The following is a 27,159-nucleotide window of genomic DNA, read 5'->3' on the forward strand; positions in this document are numbered from 1 at the left end:
ATTAGGTCAGTGTCTTTAATCCAACATGGAGCAGATCCCAAGTGTTTAAGCAGTACTCAAGAATGGGTTGTACGTGCACTATTGTCCTATATGTGATCGACTTTATAAACGAGCTACACATTCCTAGAATTCCCCCAATAAACCGAAGTTGACCATCTGCAGTCCCTACTGCTGATCTTACAATCGCATAACATTTCATAGCGCTTCACAGTTTATGCCTAGATATTTAATCAGCATGACTGTGTGTCAATCAACGCATGACAAATACCATATTCAAACATTAAGGAATTGTTTCTCCTACTTATCTGCTTTTACTTAATATTTCTACTTTGAAAACAAGCTGCCATACATCACACCATACTGAAATTCTAAGTCAACCTGTATCCTCATACAGTCACTCAACAGTGTCACTCTCCCATACATTACAGCATCATCAGCGAACAGTTGCAGATTGCTGCTCACCCAGTCTGTCAGATCATATAGTGGGCAAGAGTGGTTCTATAACACTTCCCTAGGACACTCTTGATGATAGCCTTGACTCTGATGAGCACTAGCCATCCAGAACAATGTACTGGGTTCTATTACGTAAGAGGTCTTAGAGCCAGAGTCACTCAAATATCTGGGAACCTATTCCGTGCAGGAGGACCTTTGTTAACAGTCTGCAGTGGGGCACTGTATCGATTCTAAACCCATGCTGATTTGTGGACAGAAGCTTTTTTATCTCGAGGACATTTGTTATATTCAAACTTAGAGTATGCTGAAGAGTTCTGCAGGAATCTGATGTGAAGGAGATTGTTCTGTAATGTTCTTATGTATAGGGGTCACCTGTGCTTTTCTCCAGACGTTTGGGACTTTGCACTGGATGAGAACTTCATGATAAATGCAAGCTAAATAGGCAGCCAATACCAATGGGTACACTTAGTAAAACCAAATTGGGATTCCATTCAACATGGCAACTTATTTGTTTCAAGCTCTGTCATTTGCTTCTCCATGCCAGGCAAACATCTTTCTACGTCCTCCATAGGGGAATCTGTGAGACAATCAAATAATGGTATGTCTGTAGGATCCTCCTGCATTGATGATTTTTTGAACTTGAGCTTTCCTTTTGATGTCTTGTATTTCCATACTGGACTGGTCAGTGAGTGACTTGGTAAAAGCCATTGATTTCTGTAGTGATTTTACATAGGACCAGAATTTTCTTGAGTACTTGGCAGTCCCTTTGAATGTTCAGAGATGTCACTAAACCTGCCCAAAGATGTAAACAACATGCATGAGCAGCGTCTATTAGACGGAGGGTGTCCAACAGTCGATCAGTTCCAGTCATTACACCAGAAATGAGGTACACGGCTCGTGTTGTCTGTAGTTTAACCATGCCTAGATGGTCAATACCATGGTTCGATTGTGTCCACATTGTTACTTTGTGCAAGGAAGGGCTCTCAAAAAGGGAAGTGTCCAGGCGTCTCGGAGTGAACCGAAGTGATGTTGTTCGGACGTGGAGGAGGTACAAAGAGGCAGGAACAGTCGATGACATGCCTGCCTCAGGCCGCCCAAGGGCTACTACTGCAGTGGATGAGCACTACTTATGGATTATGGCTCGGAGAAACTCCAACAGCAACACCACCATGTTGAATAATGCTTTTTGTGCAGCCACAGGACATCGTGTTACAACTCAAACTGTGCGCAATAGTCTGCATGATGTGCAACTTCACTCGCAAGTCCATGGCGAGGTCCATCTTTGCAACAATGACACAATGCAGTGCAGTATAGATGGTCCAAACAACATGCCAAATGGACCGCTGAGGATTGGCATCACGTGCTCTTCACTGGTGTATGTTGCTTATGCCTTCAACCAGACAACTGTCGGAGACGTGTTTGGAGGCAACCCTGTTAGGCTGAATGCCTTAGATACACTGTCCAACAAGTGCAGCAAGGTGGAGGTTGCCTGCTGTTTTTGGGGTGGCATTATGTGGGACCAATGTGCTCCACTGGTGATCGTGGAAGGTGCCATAACGGCTGCATGAAACGTGAATGCCATCCTCTGACTGATAGTGCAACCATATTGGCAGCATATTGGTGAGGCACTCGGTTCCATGGGCAATAATTTGCGCTCCCATTGAGCATGTCTTGTGAATGACTTCTTTCAGGATAGTGACATTGCATGACTAGAGTGGCCAGCATGTTCTCCAGATATAAACCCTATCGAACATGCCTGGGATAGATTGAAAAGGACTGTTTATGGACGGCATGACCCACCAACCACTCCGAGGGATCCACGCCAAATTGCTGTTGCGGAGTGGGACAATATGGACCATCAGTGCCTAGATGAACTTGTGGATAGTATACCACGACGAATACAGGCATGCATCAATGAAAGAGGATGTGCTACTGGGTATTAGAGGTACCGGTGTGTACAGCAGTCTGGACCCCCACCTCTGAAGGTCTCACTATATGATGGTACAACATGCAATGTGTGGTTTCCATGAGCAATAAAAAGGGCGGAAATGATGTTTATGTTGATCTCTCTTCCAATTTTCTGTACAGGTTCCAGAACTTTCAGAACTGATGTGATGTAAAACTTTTTTTGATGTGTTTGTATCACAAGACTGTCCATCCAAACCAATTGCTGTGAATTCAAAGATGTCCCATTCTATACTTGCTAGGTTAAACTTGTTTCCGACTAATATTGTAGGATTGATGGGGTACTTCTGTGGCACTTTCATTGAATGATTCTACAGCTGTTAAAACTGAATCAGGTGGATAGTAAAACATCTGATTGCTAACATTAGTTTATCTAAGCCTTTGTGAGATCTACTGACTAAATTTACGACAATGCTGTCAGACCAGACACTTACGTAGATACACTCACAATAGCTCTGCATTGGGCAATAAATAGAAGGGAAGCACCGTCTACTATGCTGCCCAGCATGCTTTGTCAAAAGAATAACCTTATTGTTCACAGCATGTTCCATGCAGCATAAGATGGCCTATATGAATACACAGTATTAATGTTGCACAGTAATATTTATTTAATAATTCATTATGAACTGGCTCTTGGCTTCGTAAGCCATTGTCAGATAACTTAATACTAAACAGGTAGTCCACACATCATCACAGTTCACAGTTGTCCAAAGATTGTTTCTCAATGATACGTGACATCTTACAATTGTATGAATTCAAAAACACGAGCATAATGCAATATTGAAAAAGGCCCTGAACAAATAAATCTTACATTACAGTATACTCAAAGATTAAAAATATATGAATGTGTAAGTTATATATGTTGTGGAAATGAGTTATGGCACAAACGACTACTATGTTATAGCTACAAATTGGTGAATTTGATGAACAGTCCATAAAAGGGGGGGGGGGGGGGGGGGAGAGGGCAGTGGGGAGAAAGTAGTCTGTGGAATGTAGGTGTGGAACAGTTACAACAAGCGTATTATCTAATGGTGAAAGAAATATTAACTGACTACCACTAGTTTCGTGAAGATGAGTGGTGTTACTGGTTTTGGTCATTAGGACCTCATCCAGATTCTTTGATTGATGTTTATTAATGACGAGAATTTTTAGTAATGTTTGTTTTCTGCCTTTGGTTCCTCTATCGAGGAAAGAAACTTTTACAACTGCCCGTTATGTACCCACATGGTAAATGCTTTTCACCGAGAGTGCAATGACCCGAGTAACTGGCTGGGAAGCGGAGAACCTGGGTTCGAATCTCGAGGAAACCTAGCGGATGTTATTCTTCTTGTTTGTATTTTTCCATATGTCAATTGACAGCGACAGGAGGGTTAAGAAGGTAAGTAAATCAATAAGGAATGATAAAAAGGTAGGAAAATTAATTTCTCAAAGCTCTTGGGATAGTAAACTATTGAAATATTACTCCTGATCGCTTTACAATGGCTTTTCCAGTCACAGTTACATGTCCTCACCTTTCTTCAAACAACTAGATGGATAGTAATTGTCATAGAAACATTTGAAACAAATATACTCGCAGCATCAAGAACATCTAATGAATGTAATCTTTTGACAGCTGCACTGTTCCTTCCGAAGAATCGATGGAAAACAAACTTGGTTCATGTTTAAAAATATGTCTTTTTCGGGAATTAATTTTGATGGGTACCACGCATACAATATCATTGCCTGAAAAATCGGTGCTGAAAATTGGTTATGAATTATGCTGTGAATAGTTATTCCATCCGTGCAGTTGTGCAATTCTCGCTGGGTTTCCAAAAGCACACTGCAATTCAGAAGTCTCAAAATAATGTTTTTAACCTGGCGATAGAAATAAACATCACACGGCTGCACGTAGGTATGCAGTTTGGCATTTTTACTTTTACCGTGCATGTCATCTATAAACATGGCGTCGTACATTAGAATATTAGTTTGTCCACCCTAGGAATCCAATATTAGGCAAGACTTCTTATCAGCAATGTGAGGTTTTAAAACATCCTCAAGAAATGTTCTGTAAATAGCATTTGTCAATTTCCCGGATTTGGAGCAAGTAATGTACTCATTTTTCATAGTCGGTTAAGTGACTGACCTCTTCTGTAACCCAAGAACCAAATGTAACATTTGTTTCTTGTAAGCACAGGGAAACCTTAGGCAACGCTTTTCCAGAGGCTGTGATGGCTTAATGCACCGTGTACGAATGTGTTAGTTTTTTTTTTTTTACTACGAACTGCGACAAAGGTTTGTTTTTCTCCTTTATGCAATAACGTGTGTTGAATGTTCACCTGATAGTTGAATCCTGTTTGATCGGTGTTGATCATGTAATGATGATTAAAACCAGTCATAAGTGATGCCATTTGCATGCTGAAAAGAGCCGCCACTTTCTATATATCTTCTATATTTTCTACCTCCTTGTGGGAGACGTATTTAGTGACGGGCCATTGACGAATTTTATATTCCAATTTGAAATTCCATGCCCAAGATAATGATGCAGTGAACATAATATCCTTGTTGGTCATATATAGAAGCGATGCACTTGCAGTCCACTCCTGGAGTGTTCTCATTGTTAACGTTCTCGTTACGACGACGATATTTGACAAATTGGTCATATGTCCACTTATTTACCCCCTGGTATTTGTGACATCTTGTCCCTCCTTTAACGACATCATTTTCCCACAATTTTAGATCTTCCTTCCTTTTCTGGGCTGTTGCTACATTCTTTTGCTGTGTTTCTAGGTTCCAATTTGGATGATTCCTGGCTAGCACTACTGCCTTTACTTTTACTTCCAGGGGTATAGTGCCCAAGTTCAGTCGTTTAGTAACCAGTTTGTAATACTCATTGGGAACAGATGAAGCATAGATTGCCTATGATGTGGACATTTCCGAAGTGTTATGACCATTTTGCAATTCACTAGCCGTGATGTCTTCCACTATATCACATTCAGCTTTGCCTTCATGGTATAGTTCTTCAGTATCAAAAAAAGTAATTTTGTTGGTGAGCTCCAAAAATTGCTCAATGATAGCCACCCCCATCAGTCTGGAATGCTGAGAAACAGAACTACCTGAATCCGGTAGTGCATTGAAAATACATCTGTCGTGCAACGCTTTTACAAATCAAAACACAGTGTCGGTAACTTCCCGCTTGCCATCGTCTGCGACAGGCTCCCAACTATGGATATCAGTGCTGGTCGAAGAGTGTACATTCTCCATTATTTAGATTATGCAACTGAAAGATATGACGCAGCAAACAATAACTGCTTACTACGGCATAAACAGAAAAGCTAATTACTACAAACTATATACAGTACAAGTCATATGTTACTTACGGAAGATTGTTTTATTCTTTCACAAAACATATTTTATTTGGTGGATTAACGATGGAAAATGATTATATGTATTTTCGACGTTCGCGGCAGCCTAATGATGGAAAACAACTCTTCCCAATTGTCTTCTAGAAGGTTCGTGCTGGACACCCTCACTCTTACAGATTCACAACTATGATATGATGAACAGGCAACCGGGACAACATAACTCTCACCACGTGCATTCTGTCCTGTGCCTTTCTGATTGGCTATCTGTGATCCCTCGTGAGGAATTCACAGCACTCATACTCCGAGTTGTTTTCATGTGACGAGACTTAAACTTTTAAGTCTGTACTAATTCATGTCATCTAGGAAATAAGTTTGCCTACCTTATTACTATTATTATCTCCAAGAATTCTGATATGAAGAACTACAATTTTAAAAAATGGAAACTGTACGGTTTCCTGGAGATTTGAACTTGGGTTCGCTGCTTCCCAGCCAGTTAGCTTGACCGTTTCACTATTTTTTTTAAATCTCATTTTATTCATTATTGATTGCTGTATTTGTTTGGGGCAGACATCCTATGACAGTTGTTAAAGTTCATTGTTGATTCATTAACTCATGCTGATCTACCATACTGGCATGCTATTGGCACTCTCGGCGAAAAGTGTTTGGATACATATGCGGCAGTTGTAAAAGTTTCTTTCCTCAATTTCTGGAAAAGTATGCGTTTGCAAATCCTATAACTGATGATGAAAAATGCCTAATTTACAATTGTCTATCGATCCCGCCAATTTTGAGTCAGTTGCTCATCATAACTTTTAGGGCTGATTTTCATAAAAACAGGGGGGTATTGAGCGAAAATATCGTAAGAGTTCTTCGTTTTAGGTTGTACACAAGCGACCTGCCAAATCTGAGCCGAATTGGTTGTTCTTGTCTTCCCCTAGTTCTGCTGTTGAGGACGATAAAGAAGTGCTGTTCCCTCCGTCTGTTGTCAGTTAGGGTAGGACTATAACCATTTCTGTATGCTATTTCTTTAATTATTTTCAGTTCGTTATCAAGATCTGATTTGGTTTGTGCTATAGATAGTAGGTGGTGCACTATGGAGTGGAGGGTTGCATGTTTGTGTGTTATGGGATGCTGGGAACTGACAAGTGTTATTGTGTCTGTAGAAGTTACTATCCTGTGCATCTAAAATAAATGCTGTCACTAACATTAGTGCTTGTTACAGCTGTTCCAAATTCCGTAAGACTCCTTTGTGCCCTCTGCCGCCCCCCCCCCCCTTTTTCCCAGCCTATTAATCGGATTTGCCAGTTTAATATTCCATAGTAGTATGTGCCATTACTCACTTGTACAACAAATTTGGCTGGTATGTTCATATACTCTTAATCTTCGAATATTCTGTAATATAATATTTATTTGTTCAGACTCTCTTTAGGTATTATCTTATGCTTGTGGTTTTGTATCGATATAGTCTGTATCTTTGATTAACAATCTTTGTACAACTTTGCACTCTCACCAAAGTTGGTGGACTATCTGTTTATCTTCAAGTTACGTGATGATGGCCTAGGAAGTCCAATGCTGTTTCATAACGAAGTATTAAATAAATATTATTGTGGCACATTAATACTGTGTATTCAGGTTTTTAATAAGACCATGTTCCTCCAAGAAAGGATGAAATATTCCATAAGTATTGTTATTACTGTTTCTGTTCTCCGAAGCATGGTGTCATAGTCTCCAAGCACAATAGACGGAGCGAGATATATGTGTGATTGTATTTAACATTATTAAGAGGCAAATGAGGGAGTTCTACATCTGCATCAACACTCATACTCTGCAAGCCATTGTGTGGTGATGGCAGAGGGTACTCTGTATCACTACTAGTTATTTCCTTTTTTGTTACACTTGCAGATAGAGCGAGGAAAAAATGACTTTCTATATGTCTCTGTATGAGCCCTAATTTCTTGTATCTTATCTTAATGGCCTGTACATGAAATTTATGTTGGCGGCAGTAGAATCATTCCACAGTAAGCTTCAAATGCTGGTCCTCCAAATTTTCTCAGTAATGTTCCTCGAAAAGACCATCACCTTCCCTCCAGTGATTCCCATTTGAATTCCTGAAGCATCTCCATAACACTTTCATGTTGTTTGAACCTACCAGTAACAAATCTAGCAGCCCACCTTTGAATTACTTCGATGTCTTTCTTTAAGCCGAACTGCTGTGCAACCCAAACACTCAAGCAACACTGCAGAATAGGTCACAATAGCATCCTGTATGCGGTATCCTTTACGGATGAACCACACTTTTCCAAAATTCTTCTAATACACCAAAGTTCACCATTCACCTTACCTATCGCAATCCTCACATGCTCATTCCATTTCATATCGGTTGAAACATTACACCCAGATATTTAAATGAAATGACTGTGTTGAACGGGTACTATTAAATGGTTTACACACAATTTCTCTTATTTGTATTCCTTTGTCACAGCATTTTAATTAACGTTTTAACTTCTGTCTCAGTTGCTCTTATTTTTTCTTCCTATCATTATTCTTCTACTTGGAATATTTGTGCATGTGAATCTGATTATTTTTATTTATGTATAATATAGTTTAAACATTTTAAAATGCTGATCTACCAGTTAAGAAAACAAAAGATGAAATAATCTGTTCATATTGTCTGCGCAGTGGTGTCAAGAATGTATTGTTCGTTTAGAGATGTACATCTTTTTGGATGGAAATCATCATACAAACATTTAAAACAATATTCACCATATAGTGGAGTGCTGAATTGCAGATAGGCACAACAAAAAGACATTCACAATTACAGCTTTCGGCCATTAAGGCCTTCGTCAACACACACACACACACACACACACACACACACACACACACACACACACACACACACACGAATGCAGTCTCAAGCAACTGAAACCACACTGCAAGCAGCAGCACCAGTGCTTGTTGGGAGTGGTGACTGGGTGTGGGTAAGTAGAAGGCTGGGGCAGGGAAGGGGAGGGATAGTGTGGTGGGGGTGACGGACAGTGAAGTGCTGCATGTTAGACGGAGGGAAGGCGTGAGGCGGGTAGGGGGAGGGGGGGGTGGCAGAAAAGGAGAGGAATAAAAAGACTGGGTGTGGTGGTGGAATGACGGCTGTGTATTGCTGGAATATTGTTGCATTCCGTCCTGGATTTTCCATTGTTTAAACATTTAAAACATAAATTGCGCTACAGAGAAAATAACATGGATTATGATTTAAATGAAAGCAGGGATTGTAAGTAAAATGAAATTCAAGCAACATGAGAAATAGAAGTAATGATTGCAATAACATGGATGAAAAAGTTTTGATTATATAACAATAATGAAAATCACATGAACAAGGATTCCAAGTGGAAAAAGATTGATAAGGAAGAAAAATAGGAGCAAATGATGTATTTCATATGAAGACAAACATGATGTGACAAATTAATAAAAAAAAATTTACATTTAAACCAGATAATTGAATAAAAATAATGATCAAAGTCATTTTGATAAAGATTTAAAAATAAAAAATTCAATTTATATGATGAGATTAGAACTGATAACCCTTTTCATGTGAGCTCAATACCTTAACCATTACACTTTGCAACCAGTCTGCAGATTGTTACCATTTTTAAAGTTATACAGCATCATGCGAAATTCCGAAATATTTTTTCATCGATTACTCGCAAAAGAGGGCACATTGGGGTGACGGGCTGCAGGATGTGATTCCTTGGACCTTAACCAACATCACTGTACAGATTGTTTCGAAAAGTTGATCCCTCCTCTGAGGACCTTTCCTTACAAGTTCAACACATTGACTATGCAACATATGCTTGCACTGGAAAGCTCACCACTATCACTTTCCTATTCAGTTGTACAGCTGTGGGGATGTTAAAGTTATTGTTCACATGCTGATAGCACATGCCTCTTTCAAAGGTGCAATATGCTCTGTTTACTCAGAAGTGCATGAAACAGTTAACCTAGGTACACTTATAGACTTAATGAGGCTCTTATTGCACCAGCTCCAAGGTAAAGAAAAGACTGACTCACACCGGATATCAACAGAGTGTCACATCATGGCATGGCATTGTTCTGTCAGACAGTAGTGAGTTCTTGCTAGATGGAACATTGTTATCATCACTTATCACCGGTAGTCAGTTTTTGCTAGATGGAACATTGTTATCATCACACATCACACTGTTAACTGTGAAACTTAGGTTTAAGGTTCCATCTGTTTCATTAAAAGTGGGTACATAACTTCAGCATTAAGGAACTACTAATGATGGTAGGATTTCTTAAGAACCAGAGCAAAGTTCATGATAGATCTTCTTGATAAAGGCCATCAGGTAAATTCTACACCATTCTGGGAACTGAATGAATAGGAAAGTGGGTAGATCAGCATTTATTTTCTTTGGAAAATAGTTACGTACAGAGCAACATTACTGAGAAGGTGTGTGTTACTTTTTTTAAAATCTTTTGCATCTAAATATCGTTGTAACCCCCCCCCCCCCCCCTCCCCACAAAAAAGAAAAAAAACCTATTTCCCCCCCTCCCCTCTCAGTGGAGTAGATATTCTGAGTATCCATTCTGCAGAGTTTCTGTCCGCAGCTATCATAGTGATGTGAGCCACCGTACACCTTGCAATGTATTCACTGAGACTAAAATGTGACCCAACAGTCAAGATATGAAATAGCTTGTAACTTTATTTCTTATGGTCAAGATTGAAAAGGGCAGTTGCTACTCACCATGTAGCAGAGATGCTGAGTCATAAGTAGGCTCAACAAAAAGACTGTCAAACAAATAAGCTTTCGGCCAAAAAGGCCACACACACACACACACACACACACACACACACACACATAATTCCATCCTGGATTTTCCATTGTTTTATTTCTTAAGTTCAACGTTTTTTGAACCATTTTCTTATAAATAACATGAAAATGTAATTTATGTGAACATGCATAACATACCTGATACATATGTGCGTGTTATGCAGTTGAAATAGTAGAATGGTACTGACATAGTGTAAACACAGTGATACGGCATCAATCAAACCAATCTGTGTGACTGGGATTAGAAAGTAACTGGACAGATGTCACATAGGAAAGTACTTTCAGCTTCACAAATAAAATTGAGGCTGTGTGTTATAAAACAGTGCTTAGTTACAACTAACAAGTAAGAACAGAAAGTATTGTTGCTCAGTGCTTAGTACTTTGTGCTCCACTTTCATGTTACTTGTACATTTTCTACTTCATTCCATGAGTGAACTTAGTCCGTTCATGCATCTCCCCCCCCCCCCCCCCCCCCCCTCTCTCTCTCTCTCTCTCTCTCTCTCTCTTTTTAACGGTAAACATGCTGGTCTGCACGCCGACACAACTCACACTTTCTTGTAGTGCTTGTTTTCTTTTGTTTGTGAATAGGCAAATAATTGGTTCATAGATACTAAATATATATCAGTTAAATTAATTTTGCAAATACTTGAATCCTGGAACAATGAAGTCATGAATACTGAGAGATGGGTGTAGTTCTTAATGAGCAAAATTCAATGAGGTAACAATTCTATAGATCTAATGCAAATCACAGAGTAAAAAATGTTTCTGCTTGATATGGAGATGGTGCCAGTATTAGAAAAATTTTGTTTCTGTTTGTTGGTAAAAGTTGTGCATCTGTGGAGTAGTTTTTTGTGGTTTTTTAAAGAATTATTTCATGCATATTTCATTCAAATGGATGAACTGGAATCCAATACAGTCAAAAAATTTATTGCGGAAAGAATCCCAACTGATTTTATGCATTGGTTTTGTGACTGTGGATCAAGTATGGGTGGACCGCTACACACATTAAACAAAACGGCAGTTTAAGAAGAATGTGGAAGATGTTGTTGTTGTTGTTGTTGTTGTTGTTGTGGTCTTCAGTCCTGAGACTACCATTTGATGCAGCTCTCCATGCTGCTCTATCCTGTGCAAGCTGCTTCATCTCCCAGTACGTACTGCAGCCTACATCCTTCTGAATCTGCTTAGTGTATTCATCTCTTGGTCTCCCTCTACGATTTTCACCCTCCACGCTGCCCTCGAATACTAAATTGGTGATCCCTTGATGCCTCAGAACATGCGCTACCAACCAATCCCTTCTTCTAGTCAAGTTGTGCCACAAACTCCTCCCCAATTCTATTCAATACCTCCTCATTACTTATGTGATCCACCCATCTAATCTTCAGCATTCTTCTGTAGCACCACATATCGAAAGCTTCTATTCTCTTCTTGTCCAAACTATTTATCGTCCATGATTCACTTCCATACATGGCTACACTCCATACACATACTTTCAGAAACAACTTCCTGACACTTAAATCTATACTCAATGTTAACAAATTTCTCTTCTTCAGAAACGCTTTCCTTGCCATTGCCAGTCTACATTTTATATCCTCTATACTTCAACCATCATCAGTTATTTTGCTCCCCAAATAGCAAAACTCCTTTACTACTAGAAGTGTTTCATTTCCTAATCTAATTCCCTCAGCATCACCCGACTTAATTCGACTACATTCCATTATCATCATTTTGCTTTTGTTGATGTTCATTTTGCTTTTGTTGATTTTCATCTTATATCCTCCTTTCAAGACACTGTCCATTCCATTCAACTGCTCTTCCAAGGCCTTTGCTATCTCTGACAGAATTATAATGTCATCGGTCAACCTCAAAGTTTTTATTTCTTCTCCATGGATTTTAATACCTACTCCGAATTTTTCTTTTGCTTCCTTTACTGCTTGCTCAGTATACAGATTGAATAACATCAGGGAGAGTCTACAAACCTGTCTCACTCCCATCCCAACCACTGCTTCCCTTTCATGGCCCTCAATTCTTATAGCTGCCATCTGGTTTCTTTACAAATTGTAAATAGCCTTTCGCTCCCTGTATTTTACCCCTGCTACCTTCAGAATTTGAAAGAGAGTATTGCAGTCAACATTGTCAAAAGCTTTCTCTAAGTCTACAAATGCTAGAAACGTAGGTTTGCCTTTTCTTAATCTAGCTTCTAAGGTAAGTTGTAGGGTCAGTATTGCCTCACGTGTTCCAATATTTCTACGGAATCCAAACTGATCTTCCCCGAGATCGGCTTATACCAGTTTTTCCATTCGTCTGTAAAGAATTCACGTTAGTATTTTGCGGCCGTGACTTATTAAACTGGTAGTTCGGTAATTTTCACATCTGTCAGCACCAGCTTTCTTTGGGATTGGAGTAATTATATTCTTCTTGAAGTCTGAGGGTATTTCACCTGTCTCATACATCTTCCTTACGAGATGGTAGAGTTTTGTCAGGACTGGCTCTCCCAAGACTATCAGTGGTTCTAATGGAATGTTGTCTACTCCCGGGGCCTTGTTTCGACTTAGGTCTTTCAGTGCTCTGTCAAACTCTTCACGCAGTATCATATCTCGCGTTTCATCTTCATCTACATCCTCTTCCATTTCCATAATATTGTTCTGAAGTTCATTGCCCTTGTATAGACCCTCTATATACTCCTTCCACCTTTCTGCTTTCCCTTCTTTGCTTAGAACTGTGTTTCCATCTGAGCTCTTGATATTCATGCAAGTGGTTCTCTTTTCTCCAAAGGTCTCTTTAATTTTCCTGTAAGCAGTATCTATTATACCCCTAGTGAGATAAGCCTCTACATCCTTACATTTGTCCTCTAGCCATCCCTGCTTAGCCATTTTGCACTTCCTGTCGATCTCATTTTTGAGATGTTTGTATTCCTTTTTGCCTGCTTCATTTACTGCATTTTTATGTTTTCTCCTTTCATCAATTAAATTCAATATTTCTTCTGTTACCCAAGGGTTTCTACTAGCCCTCATCTTTTTACCTATTTGATCCTCTGCTGCCTTCACTATTTCATCCCTCAAAGCTAACCATTCCTCTTCTACTGTATTTCTTTCCCCCATTCTTGTCAATTGTTCCCTTATGCTCTCCCTGAAACTCTGTACAGCCTCTGGTTCTTTCAGTTTACCCAGGTCCCATCTCCTTAAATTCCCACCTTTTTGCAGTTTCTTCAATTTTAATCTACAGTTCATAACCAATAGATTGTGGTCAGAGTCCACATCTGCCCCTGGAAATGTCTTACAATTTAAAACCTGGTTCCTAAATCTCTGTCTTACCACTATATAATCTATCTGATACCTTCTAGTATCTCGAGGCTTCTTACATGCATACAACCTTCTTTCATGATTAGCTATGATTAAGTTACGTTCTGTGCAAAATTCTGCCAGGTGGCTTCCTGTGTCATTTCTTACCCCACAATCCATATTCACCTACTATGTTTCCTTCTCTTCCTTTATCTACTATCGAATTCCAGTCACCCATGACTATTAAATTTTTGTCTCCCTTCACTATCTGAATAATTTCTTTTATGTCATCATATATTTCTTCAATTTCTTCGTCATCTGCAAAGCTAGTTGACATATAAACTTGTACTACTGTAGTAGGCGTGGGCTTCGTGTCTATCTTGGCCACAATAAGGCGTTCACTACGCTGTTTGTAGTAGCTTACCTGCACTCCTATTTTTTTATTCATTATTAAACCTACTCCTGCATTATCCCTATTTGATTTTGTATTTATAGCCCTGTATTCACCTGACCAAAAGTCTTGTTCCTGCTGCCACCGAACTTCACTAATTCCTACTATATCTAACTTTAACTTATCCATTTCCCTTTTTAAATGTTCTAACCTACCTGCTCGATTAAGGGATCTGACATTCCACGCTCTGATCCATAGAACGCCAGTTTTCCTTCTCCTGGTAACGACGTCCTCTTTAGTAGTCTCCGCCCAGAGATCCGAATGGGGGACTATTTTACCTCCGGAATATTTTACCCAAGAGGACGCCATCATCATTTAACCATACAGTAAAGCTGCAAGACCTCGGGAAAAATTACGGCTGTAGTTTCCCTTTTTTCTCATCCATTCGCAGTAGCAGCACAGCAATGCCATTTTGGTTAGTGTTACAAGGCCAGATCAGTCAATCATCCATCATGTGGAAGATAGTGGCCAATAATCAAGAAAAGTGAGGTTAGATCCATGAGTCTTAAAGATTATGGCCAGTATTTTCTGGAATGCAAATCTGATTCTTCTTACTTTATTTCCTTACAGAGGGCAAAACAAAAACTGGTGAATACTGCCAAGTCTCAAAGACCAGTTGGATGAATGATTATGTAGATAGAAGCTTTGATTATAAAGAAAAAAAATTGTTTACCAGTATGGTGTCCACAATTTTGAGCGAAAAAAAAAATGTTGTAACAGCCTTAAGTGAGTGTTCTTAATATCTTCCAGAATTATAATCCGTTGATGGAAGCTACTATGGGAAAAATTTGGAACATACTCTGTTGACACGAAAGGGTATTGCATTTATTTTTATTTTAAAAAGCTACAGCTTTCACTAGGACATGATAAAGCTTCTCTTAGTTGGCATACACCACTATAATACCGTGCCCCTGTTGTCTTATTGCTTATTTATGCCTTTCATTCTAAAATTGTTTTGTGGATGTCATCCAGCATATTGAATGTGGATACATTGCCATACTGACTGATCTGCTAGCTGTGGTAGAAACGTCCTGCACAAACAAGTGCGAGGCACTCCTCTATGTTATAAAGCAGTTATTGTGGGTCAGGGAAGCTATACTGGAGGCTTGAGAAAAGTCCAAGTAATTCCTTTCTAGATTTGCACTTGGAACTGCACCTCTAGCATAACTGATAGTGCCAGCGACCAGTTTTGTTTTGCTATTGTCATTGTACAGTGCCAGGTTTGTGGAGGATCTAGATACTTGAACCTTATGTACGTAGAAAGGTCTTTCTTGTTATTCCATCCAAAATAATTTGCTTTCTGCTGCAGTCCTAGTAATGAGTCTGTCTTGGTATTGAAATCCTTAACAAACACTTGTAGTAGGTGCATAGCCTGAGAAAGCTTATCATGTACTGAATAGTAGCAAAATGTGTTACATCTGCTAGTTTTTCTATTATGGGCTGGATTCATGTTCCCTTAACAAGATAACTAAAGAGTTGTCTTTTGTGGACAACAAATAAGCTTCCCCCCCCCCCCCCCCCCTGCCCCCCCCCCCTCTCTCTCTCTCTCTCTCTCTCTCTCTCTCTCTCTCTCTCTCTCTCTCTGTCCACAGACCAGTGTTTTGATCCTGTTCAGACTTTTTTAAAAAGTGATGTCATCCTTGTATTGAAAGATATGTCTTTCATTTGAGGCGTCAAAGCAGAGTGTTCATCATGCATTTAAAGGTACATGGGATGTTACATAGACCAAGAGAATTTTTAATTTGTAAAGGACGACAGATGTTAATGATGTAGTTTTTTCCCAGTCAATTAGGTCCTCTGCAAGTAAGTAGTCTACATAGCTATATGGCAGAAATACTGTGCTCTTTTCAAATGATCTACAGTGTCATTATTTGTGGCAATGGGTAGAATCTTGTTTGATAATTTTGCTCCATGGCAAAAATCGTCATAGAATCAATGTACCATTTTCTTCTTTATGAGAACTGCTTGAAGGGATGTCGGTCTTCTGTTGGTTGAATGATTTCATTTTGTTTCCTTCAAAGTAACTTTAAATTCATCCTGTGTGAGTGAATCAAATGTTGGTGCAAATGTTCTCCTCTTACTATTTCTATTCAGTTGTGTTTATAGTTTTAATTTATTTGCAATTGATTTTGAAGTAACTAAGACCTTATCGTCAGGCAATTGAGCTCTTTTTCCAGTGTGATATACTTGCATTGGTGTACCCCTCCCTCCCCTTCCCGAGCCCTTCCATTGCGTTATTGTTGAAATAGAAAGCTTGCATTCTCTAACATTGCAACATTTTCTGACAGAGGGCTATGACGGCTCTTGTTAAATTATTTCTTCACTAAATTTTGCATAATAGTCCTAAATTTTTGTTGTACTTAAATTACATGCTTTGTGCATCTCTTGCAATAAAAAGTAATGTGAGAGGATAGTATTATTTCATATTTTTGTGAATGTCATTTTCTGTTTGTTGGTTACATTAAATTGTTGTATTTTTCTTGCAGGTCTCGTTCAGGGCTACATATAGATAAGAAAAAACTGCTTGAAATTGCAAAGCAGAATGCTATGGCCATGTTACAGAAGGAGGTGATGTTAAGTTCTGTCATAAACCATGGGAAAATAGTGGCAATGCAAGCTGGTGGCAAGAGTGTAGCTGAATTGACAGGTAATATAACTCATCATTTTGTTACTTACTGCTGAGTTTCTTCTTACACAGCCAATTACTGACTTTACATGATTATATATGTATTTTTTGCATGAAATTAGTAATGTGGATGGACCTTAGAAATAGACTAATATGTATGCCTTGTTTGTACGAAACCAATCTGTTTGCTGCTATGTAAGACAAACCTTATACTTTTCATGCATAAAGTTCAGAAAGTATTTGAAAATATGGCTTTTGGTTTAACATTCCCATTGTGTTAATTGATCATTGTTCGTTTTGTACAGTGATCACATTTTAAAAATATCCGTTGGTATTGTCAGTTGGCTGTGTGTCCACACAATCGAAGTGTGCTCGGTGGTGACGACCTCTCGGACGCATTCTGAAGAGTGCAGTCGCACTCGCACTCAGGGAGATAAGTGGATGTGGTGACAGGTCAGTAGGCCCAGCGGAAAAACGGGTGATAGTAAAGAATTCCCTTATGTAATTACAGGACATGACATGTCGTGGCTCAGTGAGGCAGACATGTCCTCTCTCTGTTTTACCTGCCCAGCTCTGATGTACGGGTGGCGGCTGCCACCCTGGATGCTGAGTAGGCACTCTGTGGCACTGTTGACAGGACCGTGGTAGGATGGCGGCCTTGGGGCCAGGGCCATTGATGTCAGTGGCATCCTAGTGCCTTGGCAGCATGGACCCCTGGTGGCCCCTCAGCTCTGTATACATCACTGTGGTGGTGCATGGAGATGGCTGCACATGGGGTTCAACTCACTGTCCTCTGGCAGCAGTCGGATGGCACTGAGGCACTGACTCCCCCTAGGAACTCAACAGCAGGCACGGATGGCAGGTTGATGGTGCTGTGGCACCAAGTCCCTTGAGAAAGCTAGTGTCGATTGCAGCTGGCACAGTCCAGTCTTGAACCCATGGCTACTGCTGGCAATGCCCCGACATTCCACTGCCCAACGGGGCCCTGGAGTCATGGTGGTGCTGCTTGACTCTAGAGATAAGAATGACTCTGCCTCTAAACTCGGACATTTCTATCCTCCCAAGGTGCACTTGTTTCACTAAAACTTGACACCTAATCACATTGCCCATAACAAGAGACTTGCCCTGGTGTGGTGACATCACCTAGCCTGCTGCAGTCATTACTGCTTTGTGGTGCAACTTTGCTCTGAGAATAGCTAGCCCCATCTGGCAGTCTCCTTATGTGTGTGTTGTTCTGAGCCACAAGTTGCCACAGTTATGGCTACCAGCTTGTGGCTGCTAATGCAGTAATGCAATACTTCACACACTGTCTCTTAGTACTTGTGTGGAAAGACTTATTACTTTTGCTAAAAGTCTGGGTAGTGACTCTACACAATAAAAGTGCTGTACATTACACAGTGATAGTATTGCATACTCAGTCATGTAGTGTGGAAAAAATTTAAGCTAATAATTAGCAAATTTAAAATATTTTGCTGTTGAAAATGTATTTTCCCTTTTGCAGTAAAAAACAGTTCTTCATTTGTTCCTGCTTTTGACAAGTTTTTTGAGCTAAATTCTTGATACAGTAAAAATATTTTTTTATCTTGTTCTAGCCTTTTTTCATCTGCTTCCCAGAATGCTTTACAGTAACTTCCACCACTTACTCTCCTGTCCTAGAATTTCCTAGAGACTTGCCAACCAGCCTCCCCAGCCAGATAATTGCATCATCAGTTTTCATGCAATTTGTCGATATGTGTTCTTTTATGAGATCTGTACATAAATGCTTCATCTTGTGCCTCAATCATCTGCTCAGTTTCAAATGCTTTAGGTTTCCAAATTTATGAATTCGTCATTAGGGTATATTGCTTAAAATTTATTTTATGATTATTTTTGTGTCCTTGCTTGGTGGCATGGACGCAGGAGTTAAACCATGATTACCATTGACATGTGCAGTGGTTTATTGCACAATGTTCCAATCCAGCTGAGCCAGTTGGTGCCATTGCTGTTGTCCCTGTGGCCTCTCAAAGTCTGGCTGAGCCCACTGGTGTTGTTGGGTCTCTGGTGGTCACTGTCATCCAGGCTTGCCTCCCATCAACCGTCAGAGATGCAATGATGCCAATGAGCTTGAAGTTGGTTGGATGGTTGGAACTTGGGCAGGTGAGCAAATGTGCTCGACTGAAGGGGAAGGGCAACGGCTGGTAGGACACAGTAGCAGCCATGTCCAAGTGTGATACCGCTTGATGAAGCAGCTGGGGAAATGGGGAATTGCCGCATCACCAGCTTTTATGTCATTGAAAGGTGGAAAGAGCACAGGAATTAAAAACATGGCTTTCAGGGACATACAATATTACTATATGGAAGGCTTTTCAGATATTGGTCTGGGCCATTGGCATAGTGCTACAACTGGGGCACATTTGGCACCCATTGATGCCAGGCAGGACATTGCTGATTAATACTGTGGCAAGGGGCATGGCTGGCTCCCAGTGCAACTGACAGCATCATATAGCCTGATGAGCTGGCGGTGGCAGGTGGAGCCCACTGCTGGGAGGGTGTGCTCCACCAGCAGTAGCTATCCAAGATATCATGATGACTGGCGATGATGTTGTTGCTCAGGGCCGATGGCAGAATATGCTTGCGTTGGCGGCAGCATGGAGGTGGTACTCAACCAGTAACGGTTGCAACAATGCTCACAGGCCAGCGAGATTGATGGTGCTCAAACAAGAGGACTAAAAGTAGCAGCTGGCATAATTGCCCAGAGTGTAGGAGTATTGCTTGTTTCAATTCAGAACAATAAAAATCAAAAGGGTGACTTATGAATTACTACATTATTGGTTGAATGACATCAGTTCGCTCTTTGAGCATTCCTAATCAGTATTGTTACAGGTGATGAGTTGTGATGATGTCTTTATATTAACTTCTTAAGATCAACTTAATGAATGAGACCTAACAAAAGACATATAATCGAACAAGGGGCAGTATGAACATAATATTTTGTGTTTGGTAGCTTAAAAAGTGTATTTTGCATTATGATCTTGTTCCCATGAGCGCCTCAGTCATAACTGCTATTTGTTGCCAATAACTTACTCTTTTCGGTCATAGTGTAAGGAAAAAACTGCATCGGCTTTTGCTATTACATGATAATGCGCTGTTGGTTTCACAAACAAAACCATCCAGGAGTTTGCAATACAACAGCAGACATTCACTGCCTTCGTTAATGATTTCTCATCTATCACCATTTAACGATAATTTTGATATTGTTAATGCAATGTGTGTAATGTAGTGAATAATTAAATATAACATTGTGTCTGCAAGAAAAGAGTTTGGCTGTAGCCGTGAACTATATATCACCTCTGGAAAATCGACTTAACCTATTATCGGTATTGTCTGCTTTTTCTGGGAAATATGCAGTTGACAGTAACAAGGTGTTTTATCTGTAGTGACATTAACTGTTGTTTGTTAATTCCTGAGAAACTGCATGCGTTTTTCCATTAAAAGAGACATTATTTACAATGATACTACTCAGCCCAACTTGCTTCATGCTTTCTCTCTCCTGTTTCAGTGCCGATTTTGCATGTGTAATGATTCATTATGCACCTTGTTTCATAAGCAATATTACATATTATATGACCTCAATGGCGGCAGCAGCAGAAACAGAACAAGAGCCCTTTTAGAATGGTGAAGCTAATAGAAGAGGCACCTTTTCTCTTTGGTGAATATATAGTACAGGTAGTGACTGTACCCCAACAAGGACAGCTACAAGCAATGTCTGACTCATAGGGAGTGGCTGATGTAGGCTGGACAACCTATAGCCTGTGTGGACTATAATGGGATTTTACCAGTTTAATATCCCAAGCAGTATGTGGTATGTCTCTAAACATGAAAGAATCCAAAGTTTAAGCTCCCCTCACTTGGAACTCCAGGAGGTGAACATATTGTGAGGAAGCACATTTGAAAGGAAGATTGGGAGCATGAAGGAAGGGTAGGTAAGGATTGGAACATGGAATGTCTTCACACTGCTACAAGCAGAAAGGCTAGAAAATGCAAAACAGGAGATGAAAAGAGACAGATTAGATTCATTTGGCTTGTGTGAAGTGAGATGGGGAGAGACTGAGGAGGTAGAAAGTGTAGATTATAAGCTTTTCTATTCAGAGGAAATCACAAATTGTGAAAATGGAGTAGGAATACTGATAGGAAAGAAATTGAAAAATAAGGTAATAAGGGGCAATATATTGACGGAGGATTGGTGATGATACAACTCTAGGGTACTTTACTTTCTCCCAGTGCAAACAATACTCAAATAACATAGGAATGCAGCCAAATGACGTCATCGACAAATGGTGATATTTTGACAGGAGCATACCATGCCATTTTAGAGGCAAAACTGCAGCAAGTAAGTGCTGTGCAAGTGCATTAAGAACCTCAGTTTTCAGAGAAACTTCGTAAAGATAAAACACACACACACACACACACACACACACACACACACACACACACACACACAGTAAACATGAGTACCATCGCAAAAAATTATGACTGGCATTAGAAGTAATTGATAGTGAAATTAATAATCAATGGTGAGGTTATATAAACTCTGTCCCTCTGTTTTTTGACAAATGAGAAAGCAAGATTACTGCTTTGCTCTCTTTCATGTCATCCAGTTGTTGAATTATTATTCTTACTCATTCTGTAGTTCCTTAGATCTTCCCTTCAATGATGTTGTGTATGAACCCCTCGTGTCCAAGTGTTTGTCTGATCCAATTAGCTTTCCTCTGAAGAGTAGTATTCAGAATAGTTTTCTTCTCTTCTTCTCTTTTCATACACCATCGTTCATCACCTGATCTGTCCACTTGATCTGCTCTGTTCTTCTCCACCACCATATTTCAAAACTTTCTAGGTATTTTTTCGTCATATTGCTCATGGTCCTTGTTCTTTTCCACACAGTGCAACGCTTCAGATGTATTAAACCTATTTACAAATGGCAGAGTCCTCTTGCCTTTGCACTAGAAAAGTTCCCACTGTGTTTCTGTATGGTGGATAGTCATACCCTTGTATGTTAATTGCCTGATTTGCCATCACTGTGCTCCTAGGCAAACGGTAAGCATTTTGCTATGATCTTAGCATGTCATAACGAATTTTTGGGGAATGGGTCCAATTCCCTTTCTTTCCTCAGGTGAGTGTGATGTTGCTAATATACAGCAAAGTGCATTGATATGATTTTCTACAATATTCATGCCTTTGATGCAAAAAAATCCCAAAATGGTAACTAAAGATGTGAAAGTGTGTAATTTGGGCTACAGTGATTTTTGTGTGTGTGTGTGTGTGTGTGTGTGTGTGTGTGTGTGTGTGTGTGTTTTAGTAATAGGATATAGCTAGTGTAGTTGTATGCTTACCAGCATAAATTTTTTCAACATTTAAGATAAACTAGGGTCTTGAAATTACCCAATCACTTACCATATTTAATCACGCCTACAAAAATTATCACCGATCCAACCACAATATTCATAACAGGAAAGAAAAAGTATCAAATCCTCCAGCAGAAAATATTCATGCTCCAGTTACTGTGTTTCCTTGTATTTACGCATGGTGAGGCACTCATACAAGTTCATTCAAAGACAATTAAGTTCCAGTTTAATAACCTAGTCAAGATTGATTGTATTTCTCAAAAAATTCAGGATTCTATACTTGTTAGTTAGTTAGTTGCATGCTCCATAGATCATTTGAATGATTTTTTTATCCAAATGATGTAGAATGAGTCGCTTTATGGGATATGTATACTTAATTACTGTTAACATTAATGAGCAGATTATCATCTTATTGCTACCCCTACCCATGCAGCTGCATTTGAAAACGAGTTCCCTTTTTTTCCTGACTGCCAGTTTTTAAGTAGAAATGTGTCAATGGAATAAAAGGAGTTATTCAGGAGAAATGATTTTAAATTATATTTAAAACTTCTTCTCTACCTGAGACATTTTATGTTATTGTGCAAATGATCAAAAATTTTCGTTGCTGCATATTGAACTCCTTTAACAGTGGGTAATAAAGGTCATGCTTCCCTCTAGTGTTGTAGGTATGTACAACACTGTTCTTGTCAAATTGTGAAAGATTATTTATGAAGAATTTCATTAGAGAAAATATATTGTGGCGGCACAGTTAAAGTGCGTAACTCCTGGAAGAGCTACTTACGTGGTTTCTGTGGATGAACACTACATGTTACTCTTACTGCTTGCATTTGTGAAATCAATAATTCCTTTCTAAATGATGAATTACCCCAGAAAATTATTCTGTACAACGTTATTGAGTGGAAATATGCAAAATATGTAAAAAGGTTGATATGTTTGTTTCCAGATTAGCAGTTATGTAAGTAGCAAAATAACTTAAATTAACTGTTTGACCTACCGTGTGCCATTTAACTTTGTGAAAATAATTTAATGGCTTGTTATCATCTTGAACTTATCAACTTCAGTGTATATTTACTTATTACATCATAAACATGAATAAATAACTGTAGCTACTTAGAATTAAATATAGTAAACATATATAATAGTTATTAGTTAATGTGATTTTAATTTTGTGATTGTTCATATCGATCGTTGACAGGATAATTACTTTTGTGATTCTAAGTCTCTGTGTCTTATGTATGGTCTTTCTGCCAAACTATAAGCTTTACATTTGAATCCCTAGTCTGCTCTAATACATTCAACTGTACCTGAGTGTCTAAGATTTGCTCATTAATATTGTAAAATTCCTTCTCAGTTGATTATTTTGATTGTTTCAAGTCCTTGTTCATATCTCTAAGTTGCTCATTCACTTCATTTCATACTATATCACATTGATTGTTCACCTCTGTATGTAACTACTTTTTTGAAGTAGTTACAGCTGTCTGTAATTCTGAAACCTTAATTTTTGCCACTGGAAGTTTTAAAGTCATTTCTTAATTAATTTGCAACTCTGTAGTAGACTAGCCAATTAATTCTTCAAATTATTAAATGTTTCCTGTAAATTGCCCTCCTGGTACAGATGATGACAGACATACAGTAAATAAATAAATAAATAAATAAAAAATGCTAGCCATTACATTGCTCAGGGTTTAGTTGCTATTACACAACCACATTCAAAATAATAGAAAAATAAATTGTTTCTCATAGATACAGCATGCCTGAGTTGTGTAGGAGCATGTCTAGTGATGATGAACTGCTGATGTGAAGTAACCCTTTGTTGTTTACACCTTGCTGGCTGACTCGAATGTGTCTCCAAAGCTGGAACAGCTGTGGGTTGTGGCAAGGCACTACAGTAGACCACTACAGATTCTTCATAGCAAAGCTGTCCCGGCAGTTGGAAATCGCACAAACTGCTGTTGGTGTTCTTCTGACTTGAGGACTGATCAAACTCCTTCAGAGTTGAAACTTGTTGTAGCAGTAAAAAATAATTGTTAATTGATTAGCTACATATAATTTTATATCTCTATTTATGAGCAGTGGGTGGTTTTTTTTTTTTTTTTTTAAACAGTGCTTACGCTGTGAATTATTGTGTGCTTCTGCTTGCAGAATTCTTCTCTTTTGCAATATCTTTATTGTTAGAGGCTGAAAGGAAGCTGGAATACTGTTCAATTTTACATGTTGACCAACAGTATTTCTTCTTTCAACACCAGTGTGTTTGAACTTCTTTATATATTGAGCTAACTGTCTTCAGATATCTATATTACAGCTGTATCACAAGTGTTTGGATGCAAATATCTTGTACAGCGAGTATAAAATTTGATAACCAAAACAACCAAGAACATAAGGCAGAATTACAGTTTTGAAAATTTCTTTTCGTGCTTCTATGATGTCATTTTTAGTGCCATTCTTCCATGACCACGACACACCTCCCAGGTGCAATGTCTGAGACCAAGTGGCCCACAGCAGATGAACACGCAAAACTCATAGTGCCATCTTACAAATGCGCTGCACCCATGCACCTTCCGTTACCTGCACATAATAATAAACCATTTCTCCAACAATATTCTGTCTGTAACCACTAATAAAAAAGTTAATTAAACATCATAATCATATTTTATTGTTTAAAAGGACCGAGACTGTAACCCATCATTTTCCCCAAAAATGACGTGTTATGCCTCACTGCTTAGTAGAGAAAGTCAGGAGGAAAAACTTGAAGGAAATTGAGAAAGTATCTTTACATTGGCTACATATTTATTTTGCAATGTAAGGGATTGAACTGGTCAGCACAATAGAGATGGAGACGTAGTGGGTTCACTTTTTCGCACATTGTGTCATATTTCTGTTACTTTTACAACAGAATGTCTTGCCAATAAAGAATATGTAAGACATTTATGTGTAAGTGAGAAAAGAAGTGACTGCATGGCGGAAATTTGTGACTCAGTAGTTTCTCTCAAATTTTTCAACTGATTTCCGTACATACTATCTTCTGATGTATAGCTTGATGATCTAGTAAAAGAATGTTTAGTGAATTGTGCTTTAAGTCTATCAGTTCCCACTGCAACAACATATTGATGGAATACATTTTGAATAAATGGACCCTTAATTGTCATTCTTTCACAGTCAACTATAGTAACAATGGAATTAAGTGATAGAAAGCAGTGAAAAATCTGAGATGGAATTACAGTGATATGAATTATTATGTCAATTTTAGAATCCTACCTGCCGACAAAACCTGCACCACTGTGGTTATGAACTGCAAGGATTACCCCGTTTGAGGAGCTCTGCCAGCTGTCAGCCTTGTCCATTTTTAAGCCCTCCCATAGTGACCCCATTCCAGAAATGCAGCATGATCTCCAGTCCCTTTGCAAATCCGTAGGTCCACCCTAGTACCTCTACCCTCAGTCTATTTCCCTCCTCAACCCACCCACTCCCTGCATTCCTACCTTCCACATGCTTACTAAAATACATAAACCCCACCACTCAGGATGCCCTATTGTGGCTATATATTGCCCCCTACAAAAGAGGACCTCTGTCATTTTGGACCAGCACCTTCAGCCTATTACATGTAATGTGCCCTTCTATATAAAAGATGCTAATTATTTCCTCCAATGACTTTCCACAGTTTCTGTCTCTTTACCACATAGTGTCCTGCTTGTCAAGGCCACATAACTTTACACTTACATACCCAGTGCTCTTGTTCTTGCCAGTATTGAATACTACCTTCACCAATGCCAACTAACTCCAAACCTATAACCTTCCTGGTCACAATGACCAAATATATCCTCACTCAAAGTTATTTTTGCTTTCAAGTCATAACCTACAAACAAATCTTTGGTACAGCAGTAGACACTAACGTGGCATTATTGTTTGCCAATGTAACCATAGGACATCTGTGGAATCATTCCCAGCCACCCAGAATCCCAAACCCCTCAGCTGGTTCATATTCATTGATGACATCTTTCTGGTGTGGACTGAGAGCGAGGACATCTTATCTACATTCCTCCGTAACTTCAACACCTTCTCCCTCATTTGCTATGCCTAGTCCTCCTCTGCCCATCCAGCCACCAATGACCTCTATCAGTCAGATGGCTCCATGAATACCTTCATCCACATGATCTCAGTCATCTGTCAACCCTCACCTACCCACTGATGGCCCTGCAATGACTCAGTACCACCCAGGACTGGAGCAAGGTATTCTGCTGCCCACCCAACTTAGCAGTGTTCTTGTCCGCCCCCTTTGAACCTTGTTGCCAATCACTTACCCCATGCCTCATATTCCCGTAAAAATCATAGATGCAAGCCTGTGCCATACATCCTACCTTCTATCACCCACTTCACTCTGTCACAGACAGTTCCTGCTCAATTAAAGGCAGGGCCACCTGTGAGAGCAGTTATGTGAGCTACCAACTTAGCTGCAACCACTGTGTGGCATTCTGTTTGAGTCTGGCTACTAAGAAGCTGTCTATCTACATGAATTGTCACTACAAAACTGTGGCCAAGGAATGGTGGAACCACCCAGTTGCCAAGCATACCATGCAGCAAGGTGTCCTTGACCTCAGTGATTGCTGCATGGCCTGTGCCATCCATAGAACCTCCCACCAACATCAGATTTTGTAAACTGCAGAAGTAGGAACTCTCCCTGCAACATATTTTTCAGTCCCATAATCGCCTGGCCTCAGTCCTCACTAATCCCTGTGCTTCACTTGCCACTATGCCCTTCCCTGCCCCCATCCCAATCTCGTCCATATATTCTATCCCCCCAACACACTGTGTTTGTCCTT

At 39.4% G+C, this 27,159-nt stretch overlaps 1 protein-coding gene across 5 annotated transcripts in view; it reads left to right on the plus strand.

Moving 5' to 3' along the window:
* LOC124612387 (serine/arginine repetitive matrix protein 2-like) overlaps positions 1–27,159 on the plus strand; it is a 350,835-nt gene that overhangs the window by 53,910 nt on the left and 269,766 nt on the right. For all 5 annotated transcript variants that reach the window (XR_006979538.1, XR_006979539.1, XR_006979537.1 and 2 more), the window contains one exon: positions 16,822–16,982. Coding sequence is in view for 2 of the 5 variants with exons in the window: in XM_047140563.1 (XP_046996519.1) it covers positions 16,822–16,982 (161 nt within the window). In the remaining 3 variants the exon portion in view is untranslated. The remainder of the gene's footprint in view (positions 1–16,821; positions 16,983–27,159) is intronic.

This window comes from Schistocerca americana, chromosome 4 (assembly GCF_021461395.2).
Source record: "Schistocerca americana isolate TAMUIC-IGC-003095 chromosome 4, iqSchAmer2.1, whole genome shotgun sequence".
Lineage (NCBI taxonomy): Eukaryota > Metazoa > Arthropoda > Insecta > Orthoptera > Acrididae > Schistocerca > Schistocerca americana.